Raw genomic sequence first — 15,282 nt, 5'->3', positions numbered from 1 at the left:
GGGTGACTGAAGACAAACATTTTATTGAATGTGACAACTTTCAGATATTAGTAAATTCTGTGAAGAAATAGAAAGCAGGGGGATGTGGAGAACAGTCAGGAGGGGCACATTTAGAACAGCTGTTCAAGCAGGAGGTGGTCTGAGCTGAGACCAGAAGGATAAGAAAAAGTCAGTCATGCAAAGAATCTAGCAGCAGAAAATAAAAGTGTACATTTCAGGCAGAGGAAACAGAGAGCAAGTGCAAAGGCCCTGAGGTAGGACCAAGCTTGGCTTATGGGAAGAACAATGTAACGAGAGTACAGTGAGCAAAGGGTAATGCATAGGGGGCGAATTTGGAGAGGCAGGTGGTGTTAGCAAGCTTAGTTCTTGCACTCAGTGCAAGGAAAAGGCACTGAACAGATTTAAACGAAGAAGAATGTAATCTAATTTACTTTTTAGCAATGAATTTCTAGAATGAACTGTAGGATCTAAGGGCAGAAGCAGGCGACCAGTTAAGAGGCTGTTGCAGTAATTCAGGCAAAAAATATGGGTGCTTGAATGGACTGATTTGCAACGACCTATTATTAAGTGGAAAAAAAAAAAAAAAACAATGATGCAGGATACTGTGCACAGTAACCTGTTTTTAAGTACACGCACGTCCATTTCCCCTGAAAAGACCCCCCGCCACGCACAAAATTAATAGTGTTTATCTCTGGGGGAGAAAAGGGTTACCGAGGATCATTTTATACTTCTCCGTACATTAAACATTTTTATCATGTGCATGAAGTTTTCCTTTTACTTGAAGATAAAATATTTTAAAATAAAAATTATTCTAAAGCTAGGATGGAGGAAAACGGAAAATAGAACAGGCAATAAGTGATCAGCCTCAGAGGAGAAGCAGCCCACAGCTCCAAGCATCGTGCCTGGACATTGGTGGAGATCTGGCTGACAAACTGGGGCAAGTCACATTCTTGGGTTACAGTAGGACTGGAACGGGCGCCTCCGTTCCTGAGAGCCGCTGGACCCAGTTTCTGTCCTGCGGCTCTGGTGTTGTGTCAGGTCTCCTTGGACAAGGAATGCAATTTCCCGTCAGCGTCTGCTGCATTTCCCAGGGCCCTCCATCCTCTTGGCAGCTGGTTCACCAGGATGCCAGGATGCCCTTCACTTAACTGCCTGATTGGACATAAACAGAAGGAAGTGCTCTGTTGGGGGAAGAGAGTGGCGTGCAGCATTGATTTCTCCTGTCAGCTGATTAGGATTTGTTGTGCCTGAACAAGGTTGAATGAGATTAGGGAGAAAACAGTGGGTCTGGTGTGCGTTTCGCAGAACTGCCTCGTTTGTGTAAACAGAATGAATGAAGGGGGAAATCATAAAGCAAATACCCAATGTCAGTCTCAAGATTCAAGGACAACTCTGCTGTCATGTAGAACTGAAAAGAACAACAACAACAAAAAGAATCAAGGACGAGATGCCGGGGCTATGCGATGCTAGGAGAGGAAGAAAACACCATGTTTGGGGGCATTCTGAACCCTGCTAAGTCTACCCATCATGCTCTGCTCCTTTGTTCATGTTGGTGAAATGAAATAGTGAGAGCTTTAGGTCTGATTTTCAGAGGCTCCGCAATGCCACTTTCTTCCTTTGTTGCCCTTCTAAAGCTCTCACGAGAGGTTTGGAGCTGCTTTCTGTACTAGCTACTGCCCAAGTGCTCCATGTCCAGTCTGCCTCTTTGGATGAGGAAGGGAAACCTTACCTCCAGGATCAGCCCCCTAGTTTAGATGGGAATGACCTTGGTAAGCACCCATCTCTGTGGATAAACATCCTGGAATTTTTGTTGGTTCTTGGAGTTCATCATTTTCTTCCTTTCTCTGCAGTGGTAGTGTGGTTCTCAAATTTGGTGTTATCATGACAGAAATAGCTTTTAACGTGGGATGAGAGCTTGGGGGGAAGATATACTCTCTGTAACATATACTGTATAGGATCTAGTATATTGTGGTTACTTAATTAGTGGTTTTGACAGCTATTATTTCCACAGAGTGTTTCCTGGCTCAGAGATGGAGGCCAGACTTTTCCACTAGGTAATCTCAGAGTCCCTCCCCCTGCTAAATAACAGTGGGGCCAGAAAGCGTTCACATTATCATGTCTTAGGACTTAAAAAAAAAAAAAAACCTCAATGTATATTATTTAAGAGATAAATCTAGATCCTTGACATAGAAGTTGAAATAAATACAAATTGAGGGTTGTTAAAATGAAATTTCAAGAAATTTCAACATTGGGAGAAATTATATTACAGGAAATATGTTAAAGAACTGAGGAGTCTTTATTTACCAGTATTTGGACCATAACATTACTGAACACTCAACAAGTCGTAGAGACTGACATGTAGGTCAGTAATTAGGGATTGCATTTGCCTAAAAGCTCTGTGTGTGTGTGTGTGTGTGTGTATGTGTGTGTGTGTGTGTGTTAAACGGTGTTTCACAACTGCATATAAGAGAGAAATAAACTAAAATAATAATTTTGCTTTGCAGCCTCAGACACCTGTAATTGTCAAGAAGATCCTGTAAGTTTGCAGAGGTGATATGAGTAGTCAAGTATTATTATTATTATTTTTTTAGTTGTAGGTGGACAAAATACTTTTATTTTATTTTCATGTGGTGCTAAGGATCGAACTTAGGGCGTCACACGTTCTAGGTGAGCACTTCACCACTGAGCCACAGCCCAGCCTTGAATACACACCCTTACTGATCTCCTTTAGGAAAGGGTGAATCTGGAGCCCTGAGCTGAGTAGCCTAGGAAGGACCAATGACACCTGAAGTGGGGAGACCTGGTTTTAGTCACAGTGGAGACTTTAATTAGGGTTGTAACCAGGCGAGGCTCTGGGTCTGCATCTTTTTTCCATTTTGTGGTGTTGGGGGTTGGACCCAAGGCCTCACACATGCTAGGCAAGCACTTTACCACTAAGCTGCATCCCTAGCTCTTTTTAAAATTTTGAGAGAGGGTCTCACTAAGTTGCTGAGGCTGGCCTTGAGCTTGGACTCCTCTTGCCTCAGCCTCCCGAGTGGTTGGGATTAGAGGCGTGGCCCCCAGCTCAACGGAAGTCTTTTATGGCCTCATCGAAATATCACAGATTGGTGTTATAACCTGGGATCATTTTCTTATTCTGGACAACACTTGCATCTTATTCTCAGTCTGCTGAACTGTTCCTTTCTCAGAGACATAGATGCCACCCTAACATCTTCTGGTATCCTTGTCTTACCTTGTGGCTTGCTGAATCAGAGCAGCTGAATTCGATACAAGTTCACTGTTACTTCCTTCAGGGATTCTCCATTATCTGGCTTTAGATAATGAAGAAGCAGCACCTGGGCTTCATCTGAACCTACGAGGTATCTTTCACCCAAGAAATTTTGGATTTCAACAACAGATCCATGGTCTGGAGGGAGGACATTGATGGGGAAGTGCAGACCTTGTCTTGTAGGAAGTGGTGTGAACCTGGGTCAGGTCTTGAGGATAACTGCAGGTGGTGGCAATGGGAGCCAGGCTCTATTTCCCCACCACCGGTGAGCGCGGGGCCTCTTCTTTGCAAGGAGACTGGTTTCTATGCCGATGTGGTGAAGTCCCTCTGCAGGGTTCCTGAAGATTCCTTTAGGGTGATGTTGACATTTTTTGGAATATCCACAGTCTGATTGTTAGAATGGTCTTCATTCTCCCAGCAGATGTGGCAAAAAAAGAATGCCTCTCTGAACTCCACCTCGTTAGGGCATTCTCTAGCTTCCAACGCCGCCATTTCATAGTTAAAGAGTGAACACATACTCTATGTAGCATAATAATTCTTCAAAATTTAAAGACAACGGTCCAAATATTTTTTATCTTCCTATGATTGAGAAGTTTCTTTGGAATCTTGCAGATTCTCAGGAAGTTGATGATGATGATAATGATGATGATGACGATGATGATTTTGGTACTGGGGATTGAACTCAGGGGCATTTGGCCACTGAGCCACATCCCCACTGAGTTGGTTAGTGCCTTTCAGTTGCTGAGGCTGGCTTTGAACTCTGAATCTGCCTGTCTCAGCCTCCTGAGCCACTTGGATTACAGGTGTGCACCACCATACCCCGGCTAGATTATTACGTTTTAAAGTAAATTTTCAGTCTCCTTTGAATATGTGGAAGGGGCAGTTCACAAAGTTTTCAGCTAATAGGGTTTTGAAAAATCAACTTTTTCAGTGATCCATGATTGGAGTCATGCAATGTCTGAGCCTCTGACCCCTGAGCTCCCTGGGGCCCCTCCCTTCTGAAGACACATGAGCAGCCTCCAGGTACCTGCCTCCACTTTCCCTGCACTTGAGCAGCTGTCCTAGGAGGGAGAGACTGGAGAGCCCATTTCCATTTCCAGCAGGTCAGCCTGTCCCTCTCTATCTGAATTATCCATGGGCATGCACACATGCACACCCCACTCAAGCCTTCCAGGCTCAAGCACCTGTGTAGGGAAGAGGGACTCTTCACCGATTATAGGGAACTATTAATTATGTTTCCATTTGGTCTCTTCAAAGACACCTTTCAGTCCACCTTCATTTCCACCTTTATTTGTTCAACTAACTTTCCTTCCTTCCTTCCTTCCTTCCTTCCTTCCTTCCTTCCTTCCTTCCTTCCTTCCTTCCTTCCTTCTCCCACCATGCCATCAAGTGGTGTGAGAACAATGTTCGAGGTCCATTGAAGGAATCCTCAGCCCTGACACTGGGCTCACCTGAGCCTTCACCTGGTCTAACAGGGACAGGCTTGAATGGTGGTGGGGAATGATAGAAATAGTCTCTTTGCAACCCCTCCCCAGTCCTAGCCTGGACAGCCACTGCCTTGACAGGCTTTGCAGAGTGCCTTTCCTAGGGCTAAGCTCTGGGAAGGGCACAGACAGACACTGCCACACACAGACACACCTACACCCTATGCGAGAATGCCAGATGACAGAACAGAAAAGGGCTCCCTTTCATCCAGCAGCGCTCTGATTCCAGAGGAGTGTCTCTGAGCCACGACCTGCTGTTTCCCTGGTGACTGAGGCTTCAAAATAAACAGGATTCTGGTCAGACGGGCCAGTAGTCCATTCAGCTCAGGCATTTGCCCCAAGAGAAACCATGTTAAAATAACAGCTGGGGTAGTTGCTGCCACTGTCTGCCGTCTCTGCCTCTCTCTGCAGGCCAAAGGCTCTGTGTTCCTGGGCCTGCTGCCCAGAGTCGGGGGTGCTTAGAGCTATGTGTGCATTGCTGTGCGTGGTTGGGTCTGGGTGGTGGTCAACAGGCAGGTCCCCTCTGATGATAGACAAGGGCCAGAGACAGACCTAGAAGCTGGCATTCCCAGCCTCCTGCCCCCTGCCCCCTCTCCGCTTCCCACACAGCCCTCCGGGACTGGTGGCCTGCTCTGCGGCATGGCGTCTGGAGGCAGGCCAGCAACCTGATGTGCATGCCATGGCCCGTCCCTCTCCCCACACAGAGCTACAGTAGCCCAGAGGTTCAGAGAGCTGGCTTGGGGCTGCTGGGGAAGCAGCCGCAGCAAGGTGACAGTGACAAACACAGAGCAGAGGACACCAAGTCGATTCTGTTTCCTCAATCCAGGAGGGAGGACAGCCTTCAGCCTACAAGCTCTGCAGGTAAGAATCAGGGGATTTATTCTGGGGAGACTAGGTTCCATCCAGAGCTGAGGTTGTATATGTGGAGTGTGTATATGTAGTGTGTGTGTGTGTGTGTGTGTGTGTGTGTGTGTGTGTCTCCCTTGGTGCAAGTATAAGGGTACTTGGAGAGGAATGTTAAAAAGAGAAAAGTTAGGCAGAAAAATGTTCAGAGCAGATAGCGCTGGAGCCAGCACCCCTGCCAGTGAATCCCAAGAAGCTCCTCTCTGGCTGGGTTGGAACCACGGAGCAGACGGCTCAGAGCGAAGGTCTTGCTGATGCCACAGATATGTAAAAATAGCACCGAGAGTTTAGAGGCTGCGAAAGTGATCATGCACCGTACTGCCCCGTTATCTTCACCCTCCCCGTGCCAGCCCCAGCACCGGCGGAGCCAGGAAGGTTCTCATTTACTAAATGCTGTATGTGGTCCTGCGGTGCAGCGGAAGCTGAGAGCGGTGCCGCGGGGAGTCTGGCTGACATGATCTTGCTGTGTCACACTCCCTCCCCCGGGTAGCCTGGAAATTCAGCTGCGTTGGGCAACCTGTCAACACAGTGGGCAGCTTAGATTTTATCAGCCTCATGTATAAGTGTCAAGCTGAATTCTAGGACTCTCTGAGGGTATGAGCTCTCTATTTTGAAGGGCAGTATTCTGGGTTATTTCTTACCTTCTGGTCATCTTTGACTATCATATCCTTATCTCAGAACCCCTCCCATAGGCACCAGTAGCGAAGGAGCCAGAACGGCTGACCCCTGGGCACATTCTCTGTCACACAGGTGATCTACACCCTCGCTGCATTTACATGACCAGAAGTATGCAGAGCTCCTAGACAGGAGCACTTGAGAAATTTGGACCTCCAGGTGCTAGGATAGGAATTTCAGGCATTTCATCAAGTACCATTTTTCAAGAGACCTCACCTACCATTTCAGGTCCAAGAGCTCACTGTGTCTCAGCAGAACTTAAGCACTCTGTGCTTTGTCTGGCTGTTCTACATCTACCTCCCCATCTCCTCTTTCCATTGGGCTTTGGTGACCAGCACCTTACCTTTCATTCTCTACAGGGGTGTGGTTGTTCATGGTTTAGCTCCCTGGGCCGTAGTGGGAGGACACGAGCATCCAGCAACAGGCAAGCCAAGCTGTCCCCTGTGACTTGACATGAGGAAGAGCCAGCCCCACAGTGGCAAAGGCTTTAAAAGATCTTGCTTTAGTAGTGGTGTCTGGTGAAGGGTTGACCAGCTATTCCCCAGTATCATTTGTGTGAATAAGTGTGGATTTTGGTGGGGCCTCTGATTCATAACCACAAATCCCCCTTTCCTTTGTTTTCTTTGTGTTGGTCACTGAGGACTTCCTAGGAAAGTCCCCTCTGAAGATCATGTCTCTGAGGGCAAGATCACCAGTTCACTGCTGAGGCAGCTGGCTGAAGATGCAGGGAGACTTTCTTTTGTTGCCCTTGTCTTTTTTAGCATGACTAAATGAGTTTGCAAATGAAATACTTAATCAAAAGCAAAGATACTATCAAAAAGTGAAGCAAGAAAACAATGAGTATACCCTTTCCTAATATATGCCTTACCTGGTTCCAAAAATAAGCAAGCAGGATCTGGTTAAGTGGTTTGCCTTAGGGGTGAGTAGCACTGACCAGGATGACGTCACTTTCAGGAGAGAGAGGGGTGGACATCCACAAGCTCCATCTATGTTTGTGAATGGATATCTGATCTGGGAGAGACAGTGTGACAGTCTCTCTGCAGAAATGCATCCTGTGGACCCTGAATGAGCTATCAAGGATCACCAGCTGCCAGCCTCACTGTGCCAGCTGCCAGGAGCTAGGTATTGTGCAGAGTGGAGGCACACCCACTTCCACCTCATTAAACAGGCATTGCTTGCCTGATGCAGTACCATTGGTTTGGGCTGCAGGGAAAATAACTGTAGCCATTTGTGCCACAGACATATTCTGCTTTATGTAAAGCTAACATCTATGCATGGCACATAAACAGTGGGTACTTTTCCTTATGGAAGGATTCACTAAGCAGTGATTGTTCATCAAGCACCCACAGGGTGTTCCATTTCAGATGGGACTGGATTCAGCCCAATCAACCACAGAAAAGGGAGGGAACCTCCTGGCTGGGCAGGTACAGAGATGGGTTGGGCTGATAGTTGTCCAACTCAGCTGGAAGGTAAGTCAAGGAGCCCAAGAGCAGGCTTCTGGGCCAGTGGCCTGCAGGGAGAGAAAGGAGAAAGAGGGATAGCCATTGTTTTAACTCCTGTGGAAGAGAAGTACTATACCATGGTGACTGAGTACATGGATTCTGCAGCCAGGGTCCAAATTCTCACTCTGCCACTTTTGAGTTCTGTAACTGTGTGCCTTTGTTTCCTCATCTGTAAAGTGGAGAGATGAAATACAAGTCTTGTTGTATTTAATTTTTTTGGTGCTGGTAATGGAACCCTGGGCCCTGTATGCGTCAGGCAAGCACTCACCACTGAGCTACCTTCCCAGCCCCAACCTTGTTATGAAAGAATGAAAGGAGTAATAACCTTAGTACCATGCCTGGCTTAGAGTATCATGTGAGTGTTTGTTATTAATATTATTGAACGAGGAGCTCCTAAGAGACTGCTCACAAGTCCATTTGTTCCAAAGTCCCAAGCCATGTCCTACAAGTGACCATGGGTGCCATCTCTTGGCAGCACAGAGGCACTTTTGCTTTGGCATGGGGCTTTGTTTGCCTCTATGAGAATCAGAAACAGAAGAACTTCTGTCCTGGTTGCCAGCATTGCTTGTCCTTCCTATGTCTGGGCACTGGGATTGAGTTTAATTGAACCAACTCACTGGATTCTCAGAACAACCCTGTGGAATAGGAGATATTATAGACACAGGAATTGAGGTTTGGTGGGTGGGTTGTTTACTGACAGTCCCACAGCTACCAGGTGGCAGAGCCGAGCTTCACACCCAGGTTTTCCAGACTGCTGTACTCCTAACGGGGGGGGGGGGGGGGGGGGGGAGGGTTAGGGGGACTATGGGAGGTGTCCTGAGAGACAGTGGAATTTGGTGACAGGAATTCAGCAACAGGGGGATATTTGAAAGCCCTAGAAAGTAAACCAGGATTTAGAATCTGCTAGGAGATGGTAGGATGCTTGCTTGGGCTACAGGCAGAATCAGTCTTGAAGACCTATAGCCTTTGGGAACTAGATGTGAATGCCAGCCCTGAGGGAAGAGGTGGGTCTCTGGTTTTCCTAAAGCAGGTGGGGGATGGTGCCCAAGGACAGAAGAATCGCTTCCTGACATCAGAGACACAGGCTTAGCCAGTAGACTTGGCCAGGACTCCCTCCATCCTCCAAAACTCAAGGTCAGAGGTCATCTTGAGCTAAGCCTGAGGTTAACATTGGGGGACCCCAGTTGTGGGAAGAAGAGAAGTGGGCAATCCAAAACTAAATGTCTGGCCACAGTAAAGTTTATAATTATGTAAGATTTGATCCCTCTAAAGAGTACACTTAAAGTGTAACTTACAGAAATTTGGTTTATGCCTAATTGCTCAAGATGAGCTCTCTGGCTGTGTCCAAGGAATGCTGGTAATGCAAACAGGTGTGAGGGGTGTGTCCACCTTGCACCAGGGTGGTGTGGATGTGCAGGGTTACTCATGGACATGACTCATCCCTGCTCCTCCAGGAACTGTACTCTGGTCCAGGGGTTTTCAAACTTTAATGTGCATAAGAATCACAGAGGAACTTGTTAAAAAATCAGGTTTCTGAGTCCTGGGTGCAGTAGTGATTCAGTGGGTCCATGAGAGACCCAGATTCTGCATTTCCTGGGTGGGGCCCAGGTGATTCTGTGCCACAGGGAGACTGGTGGCATTCTCTTGCTGTGTCTTGTGGTCCATAGATCACAACTGAAGAAGCTAACAGGCTGGGGAGATAGCTCAGTTAGTAGAGTGCTTGTCTTGCAAGCACAAGGCCCTGGGTTCAATCTCCAGTGCTGCAAAAAAAAAAAAAAAAGAAACTCACAATTTAAAAAGTGCTGTTGCTCTGACTCCCTTCTCTTTATTACTGGTAAGAAACACAGGCTTGTGGGGCCAGAATCAGTGGCAGCTTTTTCTCTGTCGTCACTTCTTGAATTACCTGACTGAAACTATACCTGTTATAGAAATAAGAAGCACACACTTTCTGCATATTGAGTTATTCTGTGCTGGGCAAAGGACTAGGTCCTCCACTATGCTAATCTCTCATTAATTCTCCACAGCAATCTCATAAATTAGATACTATTATTAGTCACATTTTGCAAGTGAGGGAAAAGGCCTCATTGCCGGAAGTGGCTGAGCTGGGATTTGAACTCAGGTTACCAGAACCCAGACATGGATCCACTAGGCTATTATATGAGAGTAGTTCTAGCCCAGCAGTTCAGCCCTCCTTTCTCATTATTTGGTGGGGTGACTTTCTCCAGGTCACATTCCCAAACTCACATATGATCCCTTCAGAAAATGCTATGTTCCTTTGTTTTCCTATTTTTATTTCATTCAATGAGTCAAAGTGGTTTGGGGAAATGGGCAGGTCAGGGGTAGATGTTATGGGTTAAATTTATATGCTCAAATGTACCCCTTGACCCTCAGTATCTAAGACTGCGACCTTATTTGGAGATAGGGTCTTTTCATAGAAAATCAAATTTAAAATGAGGTCATTAGAGGGTGCCCTAACTACATTGACTGGTGCCCTTATGAAAAGGGCAACTTATGAAAAGGGAGACATGTATAGAGGGAAGATGAAATGAAGAGACTAGGAAAAAGATGGCCGTCTGTAAACCAAGGAGAGTCCTATAAACACAGTCTTTGGAAGGAACCAAACCAGCAGAAACCTTGACCTCAAGCTTCTAGTGATCTAGTTGAGGGTCAATATGTTATGCAAAGTTACAGCAATTTTTGTTAAAAAAAACAACCTCAGAGTGTCTTTCGGTGACTTACTTGGTGTTCTCTGGAGTTACAAGTAGGCTCAAGGATCAGGAAGGAAGTACTGAATAGAAAGACAGAAGGGGGAGGAAGCAAGGGCAAGTAACACAAAAAGGAGGCAGGAGGAGAAAGAGATGGAGTGGGGACAGGATGGGCATACGAAGATCACTGATGACCACTGCAGGTTCCTCTAGCTCGCTCATGGGGCACCTCCTGTGTGTCAGGGAGGTCTCCTGGGCTGCAACACAGTCCCCACCACCATGAATATTGGAGGCTGAATGGAGGTACAGACATCAGTCAAGCAATGACTCCAAGGTGGTCTGCAAAGCATACGGCAGAGGCGCCTGACCCAGTGGGGGAAAGTAAGGGATCTGGGCAGGTGACGAGGAGGTGGTGCTCGGGTTGAGATCTGAAGACTGGCAGGCATCAGGTGGGGAGGCAGAGTGTTTCTGGCGGGGGAAGAGCATGTGTGAAGGCCACATGGTGTGAGGAAGCCTGGCACTGCCCAGTGGTTGGAGGAAGGTCAGTGTGGGAGAATGGGAGCCCAGGGGCCAAGCAGGGTCAGACCACATGACCCTGTGGAGGATTTAGGTCATTAAATTGTGAGCTATAGAAAGTCTGAGGAGAAAGTGATCATACATAGGGCCAAATTTTCATTTAAAAATATCTTGGGCTAAAGATGCTGATGACCTGGGTTGGCAGTGGGCTGTCCCTGAGGCAAGATGTCAGGCTCCCTTGGTTTTATAGACTGGGGTCAGCAGCCTGGGCATTAGGGAGTGGAGTTCTAGGCTACTTCCTAAATTGTCTTCCAGTCATGGTCCTTCTCAACAGTGTACATTCTAGCTGTTTATATGGCCCTATTGGGAAGACTCTAAATAGGGGCAGTTCTTTCCTGTTGGGGAGGCTAATTATTGAGTGTGGGCAGCTGGACCAGGCTCATTCTGCCACACGCAGCTGGGAGGCCCCTTCTTCAGCATCATTTGCAGGATGTAGAGTTCTGATGAGCTCGGCCTCTGCTCTGCCTGCCTGTGCTTTACCTGCAGGAGGCCATTTGTGCTGCAGGCTATGGGAGAGGGGCCAGGAAGCCCAGGCAGAGCCCCTGAGGACATTGGGGGAGAAGTCGTTCTAGAAAGGGTCTGAAATGGGCAGAGGGTGCTGAAAAGAGAAGTTTAGAAGACCCAAGGTCAAATTGTCTCATTCGTAATCTCACACAAAATACAGCCATCCAGGTCTGTACTGGGAGCAGGGAGATCCCAGCCCATCTAGCTGCCTGCCTCTTTGGTCCCTGACCGCCATTCCCATCCTCAGGAACCCTGTTAAATGCCGCGGACACAGTACATCTATTACAAAAGTTCTGCTATAGAAAACTCAACATCAAGTCTTTACTACACACCTTGCCTGCCTGGAAAAGAATTCCCTTCACTTGGATTTGAGCAGAGGGACTGGATTTGGCTAAGGAAGGATGATTTCCTAGAGCACGCTTCGCTATACACTCAAGAGTGTCCACTCGATCCCGCTGGCTTCCCTTCGTTCTCTGCTGTTCCAGGCCCTTTCCTACCTCTGAGACTTTGCCATTGCTGTTCCATCTGCCTGGAAGGCTCCCAGTCTTGTCCTAGCAGACCTCTTTCCATTCTCAGTCCTCGAAGGGCTTGTCAACCCCTCCAAGATGCTTCCCCGTTATTCCCTTCCTCCCTCTCTTTCCTTCATGGCACTTATCCCAGTTGATAGTTACTCATCACTTCTTCTTCTTTTTCCTATTTTGTTGATTTTTTATGAATGCGTGTTAATCATACAGGTTAATGGGTTTCACTGTGACGCCATTTCCACACACGCATGTATCATGCCTCTTTTTATCTTATCTTCCCCTCTCTCCCCCTCGTCCCAGTCCTTTCCCATTCCCTAATAATAGTCCCTTTTCTACATTCAAGTCATCTTTTTTTTTTTTCTTTCTATTTCCCACATATGAGAGAGAACATGCTATGCTTGCTTTCTGTATCTGGCTTATTTCTCTTGACCTGATGCTCTTTAGTTCCATCCATTTTCCTGCAAACGACAAGCATGATTTTGTTCTAATATATGGCTAAATCATACTCCACTATATAGATCACATTTTCATATCCATAACTTGGCTATTGGGAAAAGAGTTGTGATAAACAAGGGTTTGCAGTTATCTGTATTTTATACTGTCTTTGATTCCTTCAGGCATGTACCCAGGAGTGCTATACCTGGATCATATGGTTGTTATATATTTTTTTTTTTTTTAGGAACCTTCATACTGTCTTCCATAGCAACTGTGCAATTTCACATTCACCAGCAGTGTATAAGGATTTCTTTTTCTCCACATCCTCTGCAGCATTTATTATTATTCCTTGTAATAGCCATTCTGACCAGGGTGAGATAGAATCTCAGTATAGTTTTGATTTGCATTTACTTGATGGCTAAAAATATTGAGCAAGCTTTCATATATATTTATTGTATTTGTATTTCTTCTTTTGAGGAGTGTCTGTTCAGATCATTTGCCTAATTTTTTACTAGATTTCTTACTCTTTTGTTGCTGAGTTTTTTCAAGTTCTTTTTATATTCTGGATATCAATTCTCTGTCAGATGAATGCTGGTGAAGACTTTCTCCATTCTGCAGTTTGTCTGTCTCTTCACTCTATCGATTGTTTCCTTTACTGTGCAGAAGCCTTTTAAGGTAATCTAATTCCATCTGTCAATTCTTATTTTTATTTCCTGAACTATTGAATTTCTTTTCAGGAAACTTTTTTTTTTTTTTTTTTTTTTTTTTAAGTTGCGGTTCCTTTTCTCCCTTAGGTAAGCCTCTGGAGGACTGGAAGTAGATCTTTTCTGTCTTGTTCCTTGCTATATCCCAGTGCATAGCACAGAGCCTACCCATGTAGTAGGGGCTCAATAAATATCTGTCCAGTGAATGAGTGAATCATTACATCTTGAGAATGAGACAACCAAGACCCAGGACAGCAATGGGACCGCTACCCTCTGTTGGTCCTTGCCTCTCTGCAAAGGGGCAGGCCCGTCTGAGAGTGAAACCAGGAATTTTGCATCAGGGGCCCCTCACAGGTCTCCAAGCCCCATTCTCTGTGTTACTGCTCTGGCTTAACTGACTGGGTGTTATCTCTGGAACAATCTACCCTCATGGTATTATTCATGCTCAGAAAAGAAAAACTTCTTTGGCTGATGTGCATCAGAGGCAAGCAAGGGATGCCAGACACCCAGAAGGAAGGCACTGATCCAGCAAGTTCTGGCCTTTGCACCCACAGAGGCAGTGGGAGGGAGTAGCTCACCTCTGCCTTGCCCCCATGGTTAACTAGTGTGTGCAAAGTGCTGCCCAGGACCTTTGATGGCACAAAGGGCTTCTAGCAGGTCCCCTCTTTCTGTTCTTCCTCAGAATCTATGGCAGCATCTGACACGGCCCTGGAGGAAAAGCAGGGAGGGAGTGCTGCAGAGCTGTGCCCTATGGTCGTGCAGCAAGTCCAGGACCTAGAGGAGGCCCTGTCCTCTGTTCAGGGGTGCAGGTGGGTGACCCGGGCTTCTTGGAGGTGGCTGCATCACCTTCATGACAGGTGGTATCCTAGTTATAGAAGCCAAATATCACTCCTTATGTGTGATCTTTTTTCTGTGTTTGAAGTAATAATGGGGACATTTCTAAATGACAGAGATGCAGGTCAGCTTCACAATGGCATCTTTCAAAGGAAATTTTCTTCTTCCCTTTTAATTGTGTGACACTTCCATGCAGTTGGCCACACAAAACTCATTGCCATTATCCAAGACTTGTCCTGGGATGTCTTTGCTGAGAGCTGGCTGAGAAGACCCTAAGTTGCTGGCATAGGAAACCAAGAATTCTTCTGATAGTTCCACTTCTGACCCATCTCTCTCATTGCCTTTCCACTATTTCAGAAATAGACTGGAATTTTGTTAGCACAGTATAGTGGTCAAGAGTAGGGACTCTTGGGTAGCACTTGTATGGGTTCAAATTCTGGATCTGGTACTCAGTAGCAGTGTGACCTTGGAAAAGTTACATTGCTTCTCCGTTTCTATAAAATAGACATAATAATAGTACCTATACCCTAGCACTCATTGACAGAAATATGTGAATCAATACAGGCAAAGTCCATAGTACCTGTCAATACTATGTCAATACTATGTTGGTATAAAAATTTAGAGAATTAACACATTAAGTACCCCAATGTTTTAGTACACAATGCAGAGTGTTGTAGTGTTTGCTCAGTAAAATCTGAATTGTTATTGCTATTGACAAACTTAGCTGTCTGGCTAAGGTCTTTTGGAAGTCTTTGTATAAATGTATTTGAACTCAAAACATGGTCCTGGTTAGGGCATGAAGGTCACCTATTACCCTGCTGTTCCCTGAGAGCCTTTTTTTTTGTCTCTGGGAAGGATTATCAGCCTGTGATTTTTAGCACCTGAAACCCTCATGACAGGAACCTAGAACCCACCAAGAGAGCAATAGTCCCTTGAAGGGTTGGAGCCCACAACACATGTAGGCTGCTTTTCTGGCAACTTCAAGATGGAGATATTTCCAAGAAACATTTAAAGAGAGTCGGCTTTTACCCCTTTTGCTCAGCGCACATGAAGTCTTTGGAATTCCCACCCTCCGTACATGGACTCCTTAAAAATTCTGCTCAGAAGTCCCTAGTGCTGGACTTTGAGTTGAAATCATCTGAAAGTTGACTGCGGGGATTGGAAAGGT

The 15,282-nt window shown here is 46.1% G+C and overlaps 1 protein-coding gene across 9 annotated transcripts in view; it reads left to right on the top strand.

The window, feature by feature from the left end:
- Positions 1-15,282, top strand: part of Fgf1 (fibroblast growth factor 1) — a 94,275-nt gene that overhangs the window by 5,636 nt on the left and 73,357 nt on the right. For 5 of the 9 annotated variants that reach the window (XM_047556401.1, XM_047556393.1, XM_047556397.1 and 2 more), the window contains exon 2: positions 5,457-5,613. The exons of 1 other annotated variant lie outside the window; for it this stretch is intronic. Coding sequence is in view for 1 of the 8 variants with exons in the window: in XM_047556391.1 (XP_047412347.1) it covers positions 5,421-5,613 (193 nt within the window). In the remaining 7 variants the exon portion in view is untranslated. Of the gene's footprint in view, positions 1-5,104; positions 5,614-13,962; positions 14,090-15,282 lie in introns of those variants that run through there. 3 more of the 9 variants (XM_047556394.1, XM_047556399.1, XM_047556391.1) reach the window with 3 other exon arrangements.

The sequence above is a fragment of the Sciurus carolinensis genome, chromosome 6 (genome assembly GCF_902686445.1).
Source record: "Sciurus carolinensis chromosome 6, mSciCar1.2, whole genome shotgun sequence".
NCBI classification, from domain to species: domain Eukaryota; kingdom Metazoa; phylum Chordata; class Mammalia; order Rodentia; family Sciuridae; genus Sciurus; species Sciurus carolinensis.
Note: the sequence above shows the minus strand (reverse complement) of the source record. Positions and strands in the feature narration are given on the sequence as shown.